The sequence below is a fragment of the Corvus moneduloides genome, chromosome 4 (genome assembly GCF_009650955.1).
Source record: "Corvus moneduloides isolate bCorMon1 chromosome 4, bCorMon1.pri, whole genome shotgun sequence".
Lineage (NCBI taxonomy): Eukaryota > Metazoa > Chordata > Aves > Passeriformes > Corvidae > Corvus > Corvus moneduloides.
In genome coordinates, this window is record NC_045479.1 from 28,278,648 (window position 1) to 28,296,349 (window position 17,702).

General features: G+C 41.6%; 1 protein-coding gene and 1 non-coding gene across 3 annotated transcripts; both read right to left on the reverse strand.

Moving 5' to 3' along the window:
- Positions 1-749: 749 nt before the first annotated feature.
- On the reverse strand, positions 750-13,264 carry SLC25A3 (solute carrier family 25 member 3). 2 transcript variants are annotated; one of them, XM_032107821.1, is made up of 8 exons: positions 13,156-13,264; positions 12,848-13,004; positions 8,343-8,464; positions 5,700-5,879; positions 5,403-5,584; positions 4,536-4,708; positions 3,999-4,109; positions 750-3,887 (listed from the first exon to the last, which is right to left on the reverse strand). In XM_032107821.1, the coding sequence occupies exons 2-8, from the start codon at positions 12,996-12,998 to the stop codon at positions 3,727-3,729; spliced, it is 1,080 nt and encodes a 359-aa protein (XP_031963712.1). In that variant the 5' UTR covers positions 12,999-13,004; positions 13,156-13,264; the 3' UTR covers positions 750-3,726. The 2 variants fall into 2 exon arrangements, with proteins under 2 accessions (XP_031963712.1, XP_031963711.1); XM_032107820.1 differs by lacking the exon at positions 8,343-8,464 and adding an exon at positions 8,067-8,188 and having other exon boundaries at positions 13,156-13,263.
- LOC116443660 lies at positions 5,005-5,244 on the reverse strand. Its single transcript, XR_004240017.1, has one exon. It is a non-coding gene; the product is annotated as a small nucleolar RNA SNORA53 (small nucleolar RNA).
- Positions 13,265-17,702: the final 4,438 nt, after the last annotated feature.

Genomic DNA, 17,702 nt, shown 5'->3' on the forward strand with positions numbered 1-17,702 from the left:
ATCTGTGTCTATGAAGTTGTCACACCACTGTACTGACTTCAGCAGTAAGGCGAGCGATCAGAAACTCTCCCATAATCACCACAGGTATTGCAAATCTCTGTTTGCCCTTCAAGCACACATCTCCACTGTTCTAAAAAATGGAAGTTTTATAGTAGCTTAGTAGCTCTAAAGAGAGAAGCAGAGAGCTCTTTCTGCAGTGAAAAAGGTGAGCAGAGAGTGAGGTATTTTTCAAAAATTTAAAGCAGATTGGTAACCTTGCCTCCTTGTTTTAGTACTGTTAGTGCTGGGGAGAGTATCAGCTCAGGAAAACTGCAACCCCTTAGTTCATTTCTAGGGTCATGCAGTGATACTCTGCAATTTTATTAAATGATTGTGAGATTCAGGTAATAATGAAAATTACAGCTATGCTACTTAAAACAGATCATCCTATTGAGCCCAGCCTGTAGTGATATTCAGTCCATCTTTGCTTTCAGTTTAGTTTTCAGGTACAAAAGTGGCCAATTAATATTCTTGTCAGCAACTTGAAAAAAACAACCCAAAAGCCAGCAACAGAATTAAGTGATCAATGATGAAAAATTACGTGAGCAAAGTAATCCCAAAACATTAAAATCTACTTTTACACACCAGAACGTCTGCTCAGCCAAGAATTTCGTGCTAGCAGTCTCTTTCTCCCCAGTACTGAGTTACAAAAATTGTATTCTGTAACAAGGCCATGCAGCTATTAAGCTCATCTACCCAAAGTACTCATATTTGCTATAAAAAAGCAGGATGTTTATTGTTTTCACTGTGAACTACATCATTTCTATGTAGAAATGTAAATGAGTTACAACTATTTGTATTATTACAGCCCATTTTAAAATGATATGCAACAGACATTTCCGCGAGTATCAGCAAGTGTCAGCACATTTCATCTGTAGTACAACCTGATACAAACACCATGTGCAAATGCACTTGTTATTCCAAATTTATGTATATGGTATGCTTTAAACAAAAAAGCTCAGCTCCAAAACCAGCAAGAAAGGATGTTTTCTCCTTCATAAAATATACACAAGCAGCATATACATAATCCATGTTTTACAGAGCACTTTGGGGTATAGTGATGGGTCTGGAGTTATCCAAGTTCAAAATGGGGTACCCCTTTTTGATGCAGGACTTTCCTTGCAATGGAAATGCAAATCCATCAAAAGCACCACTGCTCCATCTGAACCTTCGGAAAATGTACCAGGCATTATGCACAAAGCAGTTATCAATGACAAAGTTGACCTTTTAAATGCATCTTAATACTACATTTTTCCCACTGAAGCTTATTTAAAACACCAGCAGGAAACCCTTTAAGCAACCCCCTTTCCTAACAAGCATCTGAACAATCCTATGGCTGAATGTCAATGAAGCCGGCAGCTGCAAGGCAATTCTCTCCCCGTCTTGGGTTTTCCCCTGAAACACAACACTGCAAGGAGCACTAAGTGTATTTTCCCTTTCTCAGTTACAGAAGGAGAACTGCTGGCTGCTCCTTGTAGTCTTATCTCAGATCTACCGAGATAAAATTATCTGAGCATCTTTAAAAAGATAATTTTAGGTCTACCCTTAAGCGATGAGAAAAGGGACTTAAGATTCTCTTATTATTGTACATATTTGTAACAACTGTGCAACACTGACTCAATCCTAGAGAAAAAATGTGCGATGTGCTCCACATATGTGCTCCACATATAGAATGAGAGTCTTGAGAAATTTAGCTCAGCACTAGCTTGCTTGACAGACTACCTCACTGCATGAGCCAAGCTTGTTTCACTCTTCTGCCAGGCTTAAAATTTGACAGACCACTTTCCCCAGGATTAGAAGGAACTTTCAGCAAACAAAGAAAAATCTACTGAGTTGAAACATGCCTCTAGAGAAACTGATATCCAGTATCACTTGATACACAAGTGACAGTTCTGCCTAGCAAGTTGCACCATACACACAATTTCAAACAGTCTTGATACAAGATCAAGTCATAGTAAAGGCTCTTCTCCAAGGAAGCTCTTACAAGCATTTAATGACTCATTAAATAATTCCAAAGGTTCCCATGCACAATGGGGAAACAAGGTTTGCATACTTTTAGCGTTAAATAATTTTAGTTCAACTACAAAGTACTTGTACAAATACTTTATTTAGACTTAGGGTATTGGACTTTGCTGTGTAATGCAAGCAGATACCAGCTGCTCTAAGAGTGCCTTTATTACTGTCATGGTGACAGGAAAATGGTGTCGTTTTAGCTTTTACTCCGCATTCTGAAAGGCAACAATTCAAAATAAGGCCCAGCTTCCTTATTTAGCATAATTATTCTAAATTTTGGAAGCTGGAGAGTTTTCCCAGGGGGTGAGATGCTCAGTGCTACAATAACAGGCACATCCAACTCCAGCAAGATGCAGCAGTCAGTACGTTTATGCCATTTCAATAGCACCTGCCAGATTTGTCCTTTTGGCTCCGAAGGAGCCAAGTAAAGAGGAAGAAGCAGGATAACATATGTGAGTGCCAAGCTCAGTTCAGTATCAACAGCACACATGCTGTAAGGCAGCATATCCACAGTTTTGCACAAAAACCACATCAGCTCCAGCTCTACTTTGTGAGCTGGATAGGGTGTAGTGATTCATCTGTGGGCTATTGAGCAGGTGAAATGCAGAAGGCAGCATGATCACCCTTCACTAAAAGACTCGAGAAAAAATTCAAGAACAAATACCTTAACATTGCCTCAACTGTCTCCTCTTGTGTGCCAAGGAGCATGTATTTCTTCACATCAATGTCCAAAAAACCTGGTATGGCTCCTTGTGCTGCAGAAATACATGGTTCAACCATAATTCAGTATTAATTTAATTCAGACAAAAAATAATTGAAATAAAAAACTACAGCTGTAGCAAATGTAGGGAGAAGTTTTTCAAACTCTAGGATAAAACACCACTTTTATTTTACTGTAAAGCTGAAGTACACCATTAGTAGCGAAATATATTTTAAAATCTTTATTAACATCAGCTTTTCCCTAGTTAAGAGGTAGCAACTACTGTTTAAGTCCACAGGACAATCAGAAGGGCCAAGTTCTTTGGTGTGGTTCAAAGCCAACAGAAGCAGAAATTAGTCAAGTAAGTATAAGTTAAATTGGGATGACCATCCCAAGGCAGAAACAGCTCCAGTATGCATAAGGTTCCTTTTATCTCTGTGGGGAACACTGATATCATGACCACGATGCCCAATCAGACTCCAGTCTCATCTCAGCCATTCAGGAGTTCAGCTGTTCTACAGTAACAGCTTACTACAGGCAAATGATCAGTGGGCTCAAAGTGCACACGACTGCAGTTAATTTTCTGCAGTTCTGCAAGGACAGGTTCTTGGCACTTCTCTGGAAACAGAGAAAGCCTAATTTTAAGTGGAAGAGTAACATTTCTCTAGAGCTTCTAAACTGTGGAACAGGATATTTTTTTTTAAACTTTTTTTTGGGGGGGGAGAAGGGGAAGCCAGGAGAGTATTTGAAATATTTGCTACTATGAAATGAAGCTTACATATGCAGTAGTAAACAGACACTAAGCACTCTGTTTCTCATTTATTTCAGGCAATGACAGTGGTAGAATTTAAACCCTCATGTGAGATGAGGGCACAGCCAATAATGACATTGTATAGAGTTTGTTTTCTACATAGTCAAATATATAAAAGTTTCATGAAACTCATCACTGGGGCAGCCAGCAGTCCATGAGTTGTCTATTCAGTTAGACCAAGCTTCTTCTTCAGAGATTCTGGCATTTCAGGTGGAGGTGGGCGAGGAAGTCTGAAATAAACCTTGACAGAATCGTAGATGAACCACTGTAGTGCAGTCAGGGTACCAATCATGATGATACGAGCAAACAGACCCTTCCATACACCTGGAGAGCAAACCATAAAGCATGAGCAGCATAAAATGGCATGAAAAAAACTAAATCCTCTCCAAAACACCAAAAACACTTGATCCAAAATACATGAAAGTAAGAATGTACCTTTGAATCCAAGCCTCATAAGAACCTGTGAAGCTGAGCTGCCCTTTTCTTTGTTCAATACAGACACCACAGAGTCAGCAGGATGGGAAACAATTGCACAGAACACACCAGCTGAAAGAATAATTTGACATTAGTTCTGTGATGTTTTAGCTGTACCATTACTGGACACACTAAGTACAACCAGCTGAAACTTCTGAGCAGAAGAAAACAACCAGAAGAAAACTTGTGAATCTTTGGATACTGAAAATCCCCCTTCCATCCAAATTTCTCTTACCTTCCCAAGACTGAAAAAGATGCAAATTTTCACTTAAATCAGCTGCAGTTTCTAAATGCGGCCATCAACATTGGTTAAGAGTAGTGTCCTATTACAGACCCGTTTTCCCCTAACGGACTGATTATAGTTATTTCTCCTCCACATTTTGAAGTTGCAAGTAAATTCTCCCATGTTAGTGACATCTGCTTAATATTCTGAAAAGCAACAGGTCCCTAGAGTTGCAGTAATCCATTAATGAAGTGTAGGACTTGAAGATTCCTTACCAATATAGCCTGCAACAAATGTGACTACCAGCTGTTCTCCTTTTGTACATTCGCTTCGTGGCTTGGGAACAACGTACTTGTAGAGAGCTTCAACAGTACGTTCAAAGCAGGCAAATTTCATCATTGTGTATGGAATCTGTCTCATCCACAGCGGAGCAACACCTTTATAGAAACTTAATCAGAGGAGAGACAAACTCAGTTTCATTTTCTTCAGTATTTAAGGTATATTTCTAACCTGAAATAAATTTTTTATGGCTGCTATCAAGAATACAATTTCTTCATACCGACCTGTAATGCAGTCAATACCTACAGAAAATTAAGTTGTATTCATTCCTGAGTACTACCTTAAAACAGCAACATGAATACAAATTTTCCCGGTCCCCAGGCTGCACAGCAGTTTCTGTAGTCACTTTTCAGATTACAGTGCACTGCAGCAATGTAGTACTGATACTACCAGTGCAGTAATGCCAATGTCTGCATACCAGCCAAGTCCTGATAGTGAGACATGACCTGTACATCTACAGCCACTTCTATCAGAACAGAAAGCTAACATGCAGTTATATTACTCTCACATGCCAATGACTCAAGCATCTTTGACTGTACAACCAGAAAGTTGCTGAATATCTCTGAGTGGAACTGCTAGAAACTGAAGTTATCCAGCAGAACTCAGCACAAAGATACTCACAAAGATGGATCTAAGGAGCATGTGGAATTAACAGTTCAGCACAAATTGCCTGAAGTGTGTTATCTTGAAATACAAAGACCAAAGTATTACAAACTAAGGCCAGAATTAGTTATAGCAGCAGTTCTTCATTAACGAAATGTACTGAACATCAAGAATTTCAATTAAAATGAAGAGATGCTTACGCCCAGATGCCTTCTTCTGCAAACATTTTGGGTAAAGCCTGCCGTAGAGTGTTCGCATATCCAGGCTGTGTCTGAATACGAACTTTAGCAGCTTCCATTGGAGCCAGAGCAATGTCAGCAAAAAACTCCGCACTGGCAGATGCGGCTAAATATAGCGAAGTACGCCACAAATAGGCATTTTCCTGAAATTCATTTAAACATATTTTTATTAATAAATCATGCCTTTGTGATTACTCCTTATCACTAATACTATTATGCTGCAGACATATAGCTTTACATAAAACATTTAAGGCTTACCTCTCCCAGCATGTTGCCATACAGGATTTTGAAAACTTCATAGAAACCAAATTTACAAAGCCCTTGCATGGAATAGCCAATAAAGGTTGGAGCCCATCCCTTAGCCAAGCCACGAACACCATCTTCCTTGATTGTCACTGAAAATCCATTGAAGATGCTCTTGTATTTTTGTGGATCAACCTAAAGAGAACAGGCAGTTAAATGTTTGAGAAAGCTTACTATTTTCCTTCTCACACCCCCATCCAAAATTTTTAGTTTTTAAATTCCTCAGACATCCGGCTTCCCATAATTCCCCGGACAGATGATGTACTCACCACAAAGTTACACTAACGTAACCATAATGGTTACTTGCTAATCTCAAACCCTAACTTATTTTAACAGCCAGTATGTTCCCCAATACTCAGAAACCACCAAACTGAATTTTGTTTTACTTCAATTCTTCTAATTAACAATGTGACTGTAATGAAAAGATTTACTGAAATCCCTGTTCTAACACTGTAAATGGTGCACTGGTACAACTATGGATAGGTCAGATTTTTTAAAAAGTTAATGGGTCCTGTCAGCAATCTCATCTACTTTACACACTAAACCTATGTAACACCCAAGCACTGCCAGAAACATAATGATTCACCTGTTTACTAATCAGAGGTGGTTGCTTTTCCTGTGTGATCTCTCCACATAGTCAGACTAAGACAGATGGAGCAAAGCAGATCGAAGAGAATTCAAAAACTTCTACATTTGTACTTTGACTTGGCAATAAAGGCTACACACAAATTGTTTTCTGCCCACAAAATTTTAAAAAGACTGACTTGAATAATTTTGTTTCAGGTGAAAGGAAGTAATTTAGCAGAAACTTTTTAACAGGTAATTAAGTCACATCCCACTGTTACTTTTCATATTTGACATCATCCCACATTTCCTCAGAGGATAAGAAGATATCAAACTGGATGCCAATCAAAGCTTTCAGAAAGAGCTATGGGACGTGCATGCCAACCTGCACTGGCCAGTATTTTTGTCTTGCAGTCTAGGAATATACTTGAGATCTAGTTCACCTAAATATGTCAATTTTAAAAAGACATAATTTTAGAAAATTGGATATTTAATCGGGCACTGTAAAATGAGACTATGTTCAAGTCAGAACCATGCTTAGTTATTAGGTGTGTAACAGGTGTCCTGTTTTCAGTTAAACCATGGCAAAGGTGACCTCTTCTTAAAAAGACATGAGAGGGCAGGCAACAGTTACTTCTGGAGAACTTAGGAAGGATTAGTAACATGCTCTGTACTGGATCTGTAAAGAGATAAATGCTGACAGGTTTTACAAGATCACACCTGGAATGCACATGGAACCCTCCTCCTGAACCTCCCTCTAAGTGCTGGAGAGTGAAGGGGCAGTATCACCACCCTTACAATGTAATAAAACGGAACACTGAGCACGTCTGATGTGTTACAGATTTCCTAGTCTGAGACCAGAATTTCAGGTGCTCTCAAGAATGTGAAAAAGCCTCTCTGGTAAACATTGTTAAATAAAGGCCATTCAGAAGAACACAATTTTGAAGAATAGCACATGCATACTCCTAGTGTGATGAGGAGGTTTGACTAATTCATAGTTCTCTCCTCATTTCAGAAGTTCTATAATTACAAAATGGCCATTCTTATAATCAGTGTCAGCCTATGCAACAGCCTATGCAATACTGTATTTCCAGAAATTTACAAATGTGCTTTAATTTGCTTCATTCTTGCAGAGTTGCCTGAATAAATCCACTAGTATGTTTTCATTCATGGCTGTTCACAGGATGATTTTAATGTGTCATAAATGCAATGCAATGATGTTCCTTTCAGTTTAATCAAAAACCACTTCAAGGAAAGCAGTTGCAAGCACTGAGGGCCTTCCTGATACCAAATCAAGTTTTAGCCACGCTTCTCAAAGTGGCATCATTAGAAAATATCCAATCCATAAGCCATGCATTGATAGCCACAGTGTTAATGGATCAAATTACACATGCATGTCACTCCAGGCTAAAAAACGCAGATCCAAAAGATACTATTTCATTACTCCAAAAGCACTGTAACAGTGCTGGACAGCCAACCAGCCAGCAGAGTAACACTGTGGTGGGTGCCTTTTAGCAAATATAGTCAGTTAAACATACCTTAAATGCTGTCAAAAACAATTCATCCAGATTATCCTTAATACCTTTACTTCTCTTGAAAGTGGTATTTTGCTAGTCTTACAGCAGTAGATTTGATAAAGCAGCGTTCAAGTTTACTTGCTTCTTGTCATCCACAAAATACTGCATCCCTACTGCAAACTCTTAATATGCTGGCTAGATAGAAAATAGAAGTTCAAGAAATGTTTAAGTTTATACAAACCTGCATACGACATTTCACTAAATCCAGAGGTACGACACCAGTGTGTGTCAGGCCACAACTTAGGACCCCACCAACGCCACAGAGAGCATAAAACTTGAGTGAGCCATATTCACAACTGTATTCTGCAGCAAAAAAAAAAGACACACCATGCTTTTATATAAGCTCCATGCACTGCTGGACAGTGATGTCCCAGGTATATTTTATGTTTCCAATTCATTAGTAATTAAACATACCACATTAAACATGCTCTGTCATCACATAACATGCAGAACAAACCTGCATTCTGCATTTAACCAGGTCTAGAGGAACCAGTGCTGTATGTGTTGTTCCACAGCTAATAATCCCACCAAGACCACAAAGGAGAAAGAATCTGTTTGAGCCATATGCACAGCTGTATTCTAGTTAATTGGAAAAAAATACATATATATGATCAATCATAAACGGTAACAATGATCAGAAAAGAAACAAAACTAAGGGCTACTTTCCCAAAAGTATTAAACTGAAATAATCTCCCATGCTGCATTATTTGACTATACAGTGTTATAATGAAAAATAATACTTTTGCTTCAAATTAAAACAGTTTGGACTGACAAGATTTTATTCTAAGTCTTCCAAATTGAATTTGTCCCTTTAAATAAGCGAAGGAAGCAACAGTGAAGTTTTAGCTCACAGCACACTTAAACCATGTAAAATCCCAGAAGTTACTAGCAGAAATTATGACTCAAAATTGCAAAGACTAACAATTTCTTATATCCAGGAATTAAGGAAGAATAGTATTCCTCTAGTACTCAAAAGACAAAGCTTCTTTTGTTAAATATTCTATGACAGTTTAACTTCTGTATTTAAGTAGAGACTATAAAAATCTACAATATCAGTGTTGGAGATATGCAGATATATTTTCTGGTGTTATTCACATTATTTATACAGCTTTTAAAAAAATTTTCTTTCAAATACAGTATCTCAAGTGCTTGTTTGATGAAATTGCAGATTGCTGTTTTTTGCCCCACTGAATGCTTGTACACAAGGTTCACTAAAGAATCTTTCAGACAACAATTGATCAAGGGATACTTCACATGCACTGTTCCATACAGTGTATATACTGTGGAAAAAACCATCCAATCTTAAAACAACAAGTTATTACTTTTCACATATTCCTATACAGCAAAGTTACTGGAGCTGGAAAAAAAGAATCCCTTTTCTTCTTTCATTTCTGACAAAGCTACAGAGGGATCAGTGAGTGCAAATAGAAAACACTCAAATTTACAACAGTACAAAATAAGCATACAGTAGCAGCACAGGTGTAATACTTAACATTTTAAATGCATAAGTAAAACTAATATACTGAATAAACATACAGAAAATAATATACTATGCAAAAATATTCCCAAAAGTAGAAAGGCTTAATCTTTTGCTACTAAACCTACTGGTGTCACTTCAATATAATGAAATAGACATTAAAGTGTTACAACTTAATAAGAACTATCTCCAAGAAACACTAATGAAAACTAAAAGCCAGCAAAAGCCTATCTTATGCAGAGCTTCTTTGCCCAATCTATCTGGTTATGAATTCAAGAGAAATAGACAATGATGTTCAACAGCATCAACAGAGCAGCAGGTAACACTAGCAGGCTTACCCAGCTCATAACTTTGCTATTTTAAAGGCACTCCTTCCCACAAGTGTTCCAGATTCTACATTACATTTTATAGTTACATTTTTCACCTTACTCTTAAAAACTACCAAAACAATAAAGTTTTCTTTATTCTAAAATAATAAATATCAAATCACAGATGACATAGTGAACCTAAGGTTAAAGCTGAAAGTCAGTTATCAGAATAACTTATCTTTAACTGAGACACTGCTAAAGACTGGAAATATGCTGATCTGGGACTTACACATCGCTCCGAGATAGCTTGGCTGTGCTAGCAGATTTGCAGACAGCAGAAACAGTCTGTTTATGACTTTCAAGAATGGCTGGTTAAATACACACAGCCCAGGCTTTCTATGCAGGTGTAATCAGAGAACAGACTCTAGGTCTGTTCGGGGCAGCTCTGTCTAGCTGTGTCTTTGGCCAACAGCACAACAGCCCTGCACCTGCTACTGTGCTGCCCAGATTCCAGAACTGTTTGTTCACACCGCCCTTCTTTAAGTAATTTACTGTTAGAAGTCATACTCCTCAACTGAGAGGGATAAACCTATACAGTAGCCACAGAAAAGTAGAGTTTTATGTATGTGCTGTATTACGATGCTATTCAGACTGACCTGACAGCCTAGTCTTCAAATACAGTAATTTAGAAAGCCAGTATCAATTAGGCTTGAGCTCTTTAGAGGTGCCTACGTTTGTAGTGGTACAGTAGTATTAGGAAAATAAAGCTACAGATGATCTTGGACTTTCAGAAGTAGAGTTAAATTTCTTAAAAACCATAACCTGAGAAGAGAACCAGCTGACCACATAGTACAGAGAAGAAAGTCATTCTCACATACCCAGGGACTGATTTAAGACAAACACCCTTAACCTACTCAAGTATAAACATACAGCATAAAAATATGCCTACTCTGTTGAGACAGCTACATCGTAACTACTTCATATCTCTGCTTCCCATTTGACACATTAGCAAGGACAAATTCCATGAGCTGGTCATAAAATACTTCATCTCTGAGCTGTGTTGTGGCTGATGCCCTGAGCTGATCTCAGAAGGTCGTGTAGCTTGTACTGACTTTGTGTGACCTTGTGCAAGTTCAGATATCTTCTGCACTGTGTTAGGTTCTCAACACAAAAGCCAGAGAACCAACTGGTACATGAAATAATGAACTCAGCAGAAAAGATTACAAAGACTGAAAAACTGGCCACCTTTGACCACAACTGCCCACAAACAGGATGAAGATTAAGCATAATGCTTTAAAGAAGTAAGTGCACCTACTGAATATATTTAGCATACCAAAGAGTGATTTAGGGCTTTAGTTAGCTGGCAGCAGGATTACTACACTGAAAGCTGCAAATAATTTGTTGAAAACTTTATAAAACCTAACCTGTCTCTCTTTCATGCATTATATGAATGCTCATGTAAGTGCACTAAAATACTTCAATAATCATGTTACTTCAGAAGAGATAGCCTGCTGAAAGCAATTCTTTTTTTTTTTAAAGTAAAACCAGAGAGATGCTTTTAAGTTATCGACAGCTTAAAATAATTAAAATTTTAATATCCACCTCTACTACTGTGCATTCCTTCAGATGGACCTCAACAGGTTGGAGAGATGTGCAGAGAGGAACTGTGTTAAAGTTTCATAAAGGCAAATGCAGGGTCCTGTACCTGGGGAGGAACAGCCCCATGAACCAGCACAGGCTGGGGGCTGACCTGCTGCAAAGCGGCTCTGCAGAGAAGGACCTGGGGTCCTGCTGGACAGCAAGCTGTCCATGAGCCAGCAGCGTGCCCGTGTGGCCAAGAAGGCCACTCCAATGGTATCCTGCAATGCATTAGGAAGAGCACTGCCAGCAGGTTGAGGGAGGTGATCCTGCCCCTGATACTCAGCCCTAGTGAGGCTACATTTGGAGTGCTGTGCCCAATTCTGGGCTCCACAGTACAAGAGAGACATGGAGCTCCTTCGGTGGGTCCAGCAAAGGGCAACAAAGATGGTGAGGGGACTGCAACACTTCACTTATGAGGAAGGGCTGAGGGAGCTGGGTCTGTTCAGCCTCAAGAAAAGACGACTGAAAGGGGACCTCATTGTTGTCTGTAAGTACTGATGGGAGGGTGTCAAGAGGATGGAGCCAGGCTCTTCTCAGTGGTGCCAAGCAGGACAAGAGGCAATGGGCAGAAACTGATGCACAGGAAGTTCTGTCAAGATATAAGGAAGAACTTCTATACTGTGGTGACCATGCACTGAAAGAGGCTGCCCAAAGAGGCTGTGGAGCCTCCCTCCCTGGAGATACTCAAGAGCCATCTGGACACAATCCTGTGCAATCTGCTCTAGGACGACCCTGCTTCAGCAGGGAAGTTGGACCTGTGAGGATGATGATGACTCACTGTGGTCCTTTCCAATCTTACCCATTCTATGATACTGCAAGTACCATCAAGGTCTGACCTTCAGAAGTCCAAAAAGTGACTTGGAAGCATACGGGAAGCACTCGCACTTAACTCTAAAGTGCATCCCTATATCTTAAATAGCAAGTTATCTGGTGTATGCCCCACAACTAGTAAAAAGAAAAAAAGAACTAAAAAAGAAGAGCAGCAAGCACCCCTAATGTATCTAGAGACTCAGATGCCCAGCTATAAATAAACTAGTGAAAAAAAATAAGAGAAAAATGGATAAAGGATGGGAGGGATGATCTTTCGAATCCAAAGAGTCACTCACTGCTCTTCTCCACCGATGAAAGAAGTACAGACCTACAACCTCAGTGCCCGAGGCTGCAGACCCTGCCTTACCAGAAGTGCTCTTTGCCCTCCAAAACAGAATCTCTGGGGGTCTCTGTGATTACTCTGCACTAGAACCTTCCCGTGTCCTTTCCCGGCAAGCCCGGATCCCTCCTGCTCCTCAGCACAAACCACCGGGAAAGCGGAAGCACTGCCAGCGCCTCCCCCGCCCGTGCCCTTCCTCGTCCTCCAAGCGGGCGCGTAGGCCCAGCGCCGGCCCCTCCCGGCGCGGCCGAGCCCCGCTTGAGCGCTGACCCTCCCTGCGCCGCCCCGGCGGGCACAGGCCCGTGCTGGCGGGGACAGCGCAAGCACCGCCGCCCCGGACGCCCACGGGCCTCGCCTCCGCCGCGGCCCTTCCGTCCCGCTCTCACCTTCGTCGGCGGACGCGGCCGCCAGGCCCCGCCGCGTGGCGGGCGCCGCCGCGGGCTCCGCTGTGCGCTTCCTCACGCCGTCCTGCACCAGCTGGAAGTGCGGCGCGTAGAACGGGTTGTGCCGCGCGAGCGGCGCGATGGACGAGAACATGGCGACCTGAGGCGGGCGAGAAGAGCAGAGCGACGTGGGACCGGGAAGCCCCGGCACGGCGCAGCCGCCGGACCCCGGCCCCCCACCCGCAGGCGGCCCTGCCCCAGGCCTGAGCCTGGTCCCCAGCGGACGGGCGGCCCGCGCCGCCCCGACTCACCTCGCAAGATGGAGCCGCTGCGGCAGAGGCTGAACGCGGGCCCCGCGCCGTCACCTTGTCCTTCGCCGCGCCAGGGGCGGGGCCGCCGCACAACGACCCGCGCCGCGATTGGCGGAGGCGCCACGCCAACCGCCGCGCACGCGCGGCCACCGCCCTCCCGCCCGCGCCTGCGCCGCGGCGGGGCCGCGCCCGCCCCGCGGCCGGTCTGGGCCTGGCCCGCTGCGCCGCGGGGCGCCGCGGCACCGACACGGCTGCCCGGGAGCGCCGCGGCACCGACACGGCTGCCCGGGAGCGCCGCGGCACCGACACTGCTGCCCAGGAACCCAGCGGCACGGACTCTGCTGCCCGGGACTCGGCGTGTATGAGCCCGCCGTCCAGCGCTAACACCCGCGCCTCAACTCCCGCTCCTTCCTTATCGCCGCCCGGCTCGCGGAGCTTGCCAGCTGCGCCACGTGCTCCCGCAGCCTTGCCCCGGGCAATGTCAAACCAGAGACACGCCCGAATGCGAGTTCCCTGTGCTGGCCTTGACCCGTGCTCTACAGCGTTTCCACCGAATCATAGAAGCATCGGGTGCGAAAGAGATGTTTAAGATCCAGTCCAACCCCTCGCATCGCACCCATTTTTTAAGATCAGTTTAAAGAAGTCCACAGTATTACCCCACGTTCCGAGTCTGGTAATCACATCTAGTACTACTTTCTAATCACTGTCTGGTAAAGACGCAGGATGCAACTCCCTCAGCAGAAAGCTCACCCTCTCACCAGGGTTTGGCTGCAGCACTCTGTAAAGCCAAGCACGGTCAAATCTACCACCAAGCACTGTCTGCAGACTCCCTGGCTGAATTCCACCTTTGGAGGGTAAGGTTGCAAGGCATCGTGATGTGGGCTATGTTACAACAGCTGCAGCTGCTCACAGAATTGTTTCTTACTGGTTTGTTAAAAGCATAATGTTACATAACACAGGACCCATGCTTGGCCTAACCTACCTTAAACTATGCCTTTTCCAACACAAGGTGGTTTCACTCATTTTACTGACTCACATAGTACAAGACTAGTCCAGACAAGTTAGCTCTCTAATAACCGAAGAGGCAAAACCTCTGCTTTTTCATAGTTTTGATCATATTCCTTCCATTATAGTGCTCTGCACAAACACACAGAAGCCAGCAAAGCAAGAGACATGCGCTGAACATCCCAGCTCTTTCTTCTGGGCAAATGACAGTACCCCAGCAGCACCACACTGAAGAAACACCCCACTGTTGTCAGCTCAGCAGCTTCTATCGAACTTCCAAGGAAGGCCCTTAGGCCTTGGCTCTACTCGCTCTATTTCTCCAGGGAGACTGTCCTACAAAGACAAAAGTGCCCAAGAGCACTGTCACAGAAATCAAGGCTGGTTAAGTGCCTCTTGAATAAACTAGACTCCAGCTGCTCAGTAGGAAAAGGTCAAGTGAAACTTTCACTCTTCAAATACTTTTGTTTAGCAACCAGCTGAGAGCCCAAAGTGCTGTTTAATTCATTGCCACTGACAGCAGTGAAAACCAACTAGAATTGTTTATTTTGTCATTACCAGTTCTGCTCTATTCACCTGCATCTAAACAATTGTTGGTAGCAATGTTTTATTTAAAAGCCAAACACTGATACTTATTTTCAATTAGTAACCTCTAAACATGATTGAGATTTGGGCTCTTATCTTGCAGTTGCATATAAAGGATTGCAATTCTTGCAGGCTTTTCCAATTTTTAACATAGAGAAAACCTCTGTTCCTTCCAGTTATAAAGGGTGAACAGATGACTATTGATAGACATCTAATGGCAATTTATGTGCACAACTATACAGATGCTTATGAGTTAGTCTGTGGAACTTTTCTAGAACAAACTGGGTTTTATTTTAACTGGCAATCGACTTCTAACAGCTGTACTATTAACAAGAACTATTAAAAAGCAGTCAAAGATAGCCCCATGAAAATACAGGGATAATATATGTTCCTGTTGAATACATATAATTTTACAAGAAAGTATCTACAACTTTTCCCAGATGTGAGGGAATAAAATAGCAATAGCCTGTAATTCAAACCATCTAGATTAATCTGATTTCTGAGAGACATTGCAGGTAGTAATGAGTGAAGACTTGAAAGATGTTACCTTCTAGTATCAACCTCTGTCCAGTTCACAGTAAAAAGAGCTACTGTAAATTAAATCCATCTTTTTAATCTTCAAGTTTTATGAGGTTAGGAAAATTTTGGTTTGGCAATTCCAAAGTGTTCTTAATTTCATCTGTCCTTCTGTTGTAACACCCACCACACACCCATTCCATTTCTCACCCCAATTTCACCTCAAGCTGCATACAATCAAGAAAATGCAGGCTAGTTCCTGTCTTACAATAACTTTTCACAGTTCTAACATTTTGGTGAAGCCTGCAAGCAAAATCAAAGCTCTTATGAGCTTGTTTCCCAGGTGACCTTGTTTTCAAAAATATACAATGAGATAGTGAAACAACCATCCACACCTTTGATAACCAGGTTAGCAGAGCAGCATCTGCTTGGGTTGTAAATGTGTATTTTATATACACTTTCCTTGTTTCAACACCAGAACTACTAGACCATGATTCTAGAGTCAGTAATGCATGAGGTTTTACAGCCCAAGTAATGCTGTTTTACAGCCCAAGTACAGCCCAAATGCTGCCTTAACTTGCAGCATTTCCTTCACAGGGATCCAAGCTTCCAAGGTTGAACAACAGCAGTCACATGTTCTCAACACACAAAGCAGTGAAACCTCTATTCTTATTAATTGCTGCCATGGCTGTCCTCATCTAATAATATTTCTTTAACTTTTTCTTCTCCTTGAACATCACATGTTTTATCTCTATCAAACATCACAATTTTTTTTCCTAAAGAACAAAAAAATAAGAGTGTAGTTACCATGTCTTAATCACAGACTACCGTGCTAACAAAGAACTTCAAAGTGAGGCGGAACAGAAAACTTGTGGGATTTTGTTCTGTATCGGCGTATCCTTAGTACTTACAGGTGTCTGTGCCACCTCAGGACTGCTTTACACATTCAACTAGCTTGGAGACCCTGAGCTATCTGAACACATGCAGGTACATATCCATTGTAGTAACTTGCTGTTGCACTGGTGCAAAGGAGCCTGGTATACATCCTCAGGAAAAAGAAAAGCAAGTCAAAGGACAGTTTTAGACAAAGATTACTAGACTTGCCAAACACACAATAAAAGCCATATTAAGAGACAATAAAGGGTAGGATGAAACATCTACCTTTGCAAATACAAGATTTAAAATTATACATCACAACCTGCCCGTGTCTATTCCACCCAATATGTTACTTAAGCCATATCAAAGCAAGCCAAATATACCCACACACAAGACATGTCACACAATTTTACCAGCTTCATTTGCAATTATACAAATTCTACTGCTGAATAGTTTTCTTTTGGAGCTCTATTATTTAAAGGTATTCTTTTTGTACTCAGCTTTTCTGCTTAGATTCTCCACAAACTAGTTAACATATTTTTAAAAGGTGTCTTGTCCACAAAACTAGCTGAGAAGGTAATTAGCAGGAATTTTTATACCATGAAGAGTTTTGCAAGTTGTGCCACAGGAAACAAAACAAAACACAAAGACCAAGCCTAGGAGGAATCTGAAATCATTCTGTAGGGCAGTGCCGAGCATGCTGTTAGCAAGTAAACTTGGAGAATGAGTTCCTTCACACAGTTTCCTATGCAAATACAAATCAAGGTCTTAAAACACACAGAGAATTTTAATTTAAGATCCTTCTTGAAAATTTCTTGTCTTAGGTGCTACTGAAGCTCTCACACTCTCACCATGGATCAGATGCTGCAAGATTAATCAGGAATGCAAGTGAAATCCTCTAGTGATCCACAGCCTGAGTGATACCAGGCTCCTGAGACTGGATGCATGTTGAAATATTAGCACAAAATTTAAGGGAGAAATACAAGCTGTGTTGGCTCCAATTCAGACGGAAATCAAGACAGCACAGCATGAGAACAAAACCCACCAAGCCCAAAATAACACTGTCATGCCCATTAACTTTCAAAGACCTGTCCCAGGCTTGTTGTAGCCATTGCTCTAAAAGGGACTTAAACAGAACTTACTACATTAGAACTCCACTCATTTTTGCAACTGGATTTTGGATACTAGTCCATAAAATTGCTCTATTTTGCCATTAGTTAAGTTTAAGCTGTCAAAAGACAAGATGAGCTAATGGAACAAAAGTGAAGCTATGTGAAAGGGAGGAAAAAAAAGGACTATCAGCTTCCATTGCTTCAGCACATTGTACAAAGACTACAGTGTAATTGTATACTTCAGCATAACTTATACAGCAGTTTAGAAGCCTTTAAGCACATAGAACTAGTCAGCTAATAGCACTACTACACGTGTTACTCTTAGAATACCGTAAAAAATTCATCTTTGGGGCCAGGAGAAAGATCCTAGTCTCAGGGCTACCTCACACCATTAAATGTCTCAAATATAAAAAAGCCTATTCCCTTCTTGAAGATGCATTGCCTTCCAACAACAAC

What these genes read in the sequence shown, in the direction of transcription:
- SLC25A3 (XM_032107821.1), bottom strand. Translation starts at nt 12,998, where the DNA reads ATGTTCTCGTCCATCGCGCCGCTCGCGCGGCACAACCCGTTCTACGCG. An exon ending in ATGGCAACATGCTGGGAGAG is followed by an intron (nt 5,585 to 5,699) that starts GTAAGCCTTAAA and finishes AATGAATTTCAG; the next exon opens with GAAAATGCCTATTTGTGGCG. An exon ending in TATGAGGCTTGGATTCAAAG is followed by an intron (nt 3,888 to 3,998) that starts GTACATTCTTAC and finishes TTTGCTCTCCAG; the next exon opens with GTGTATGGAAGGGTCTGTTT.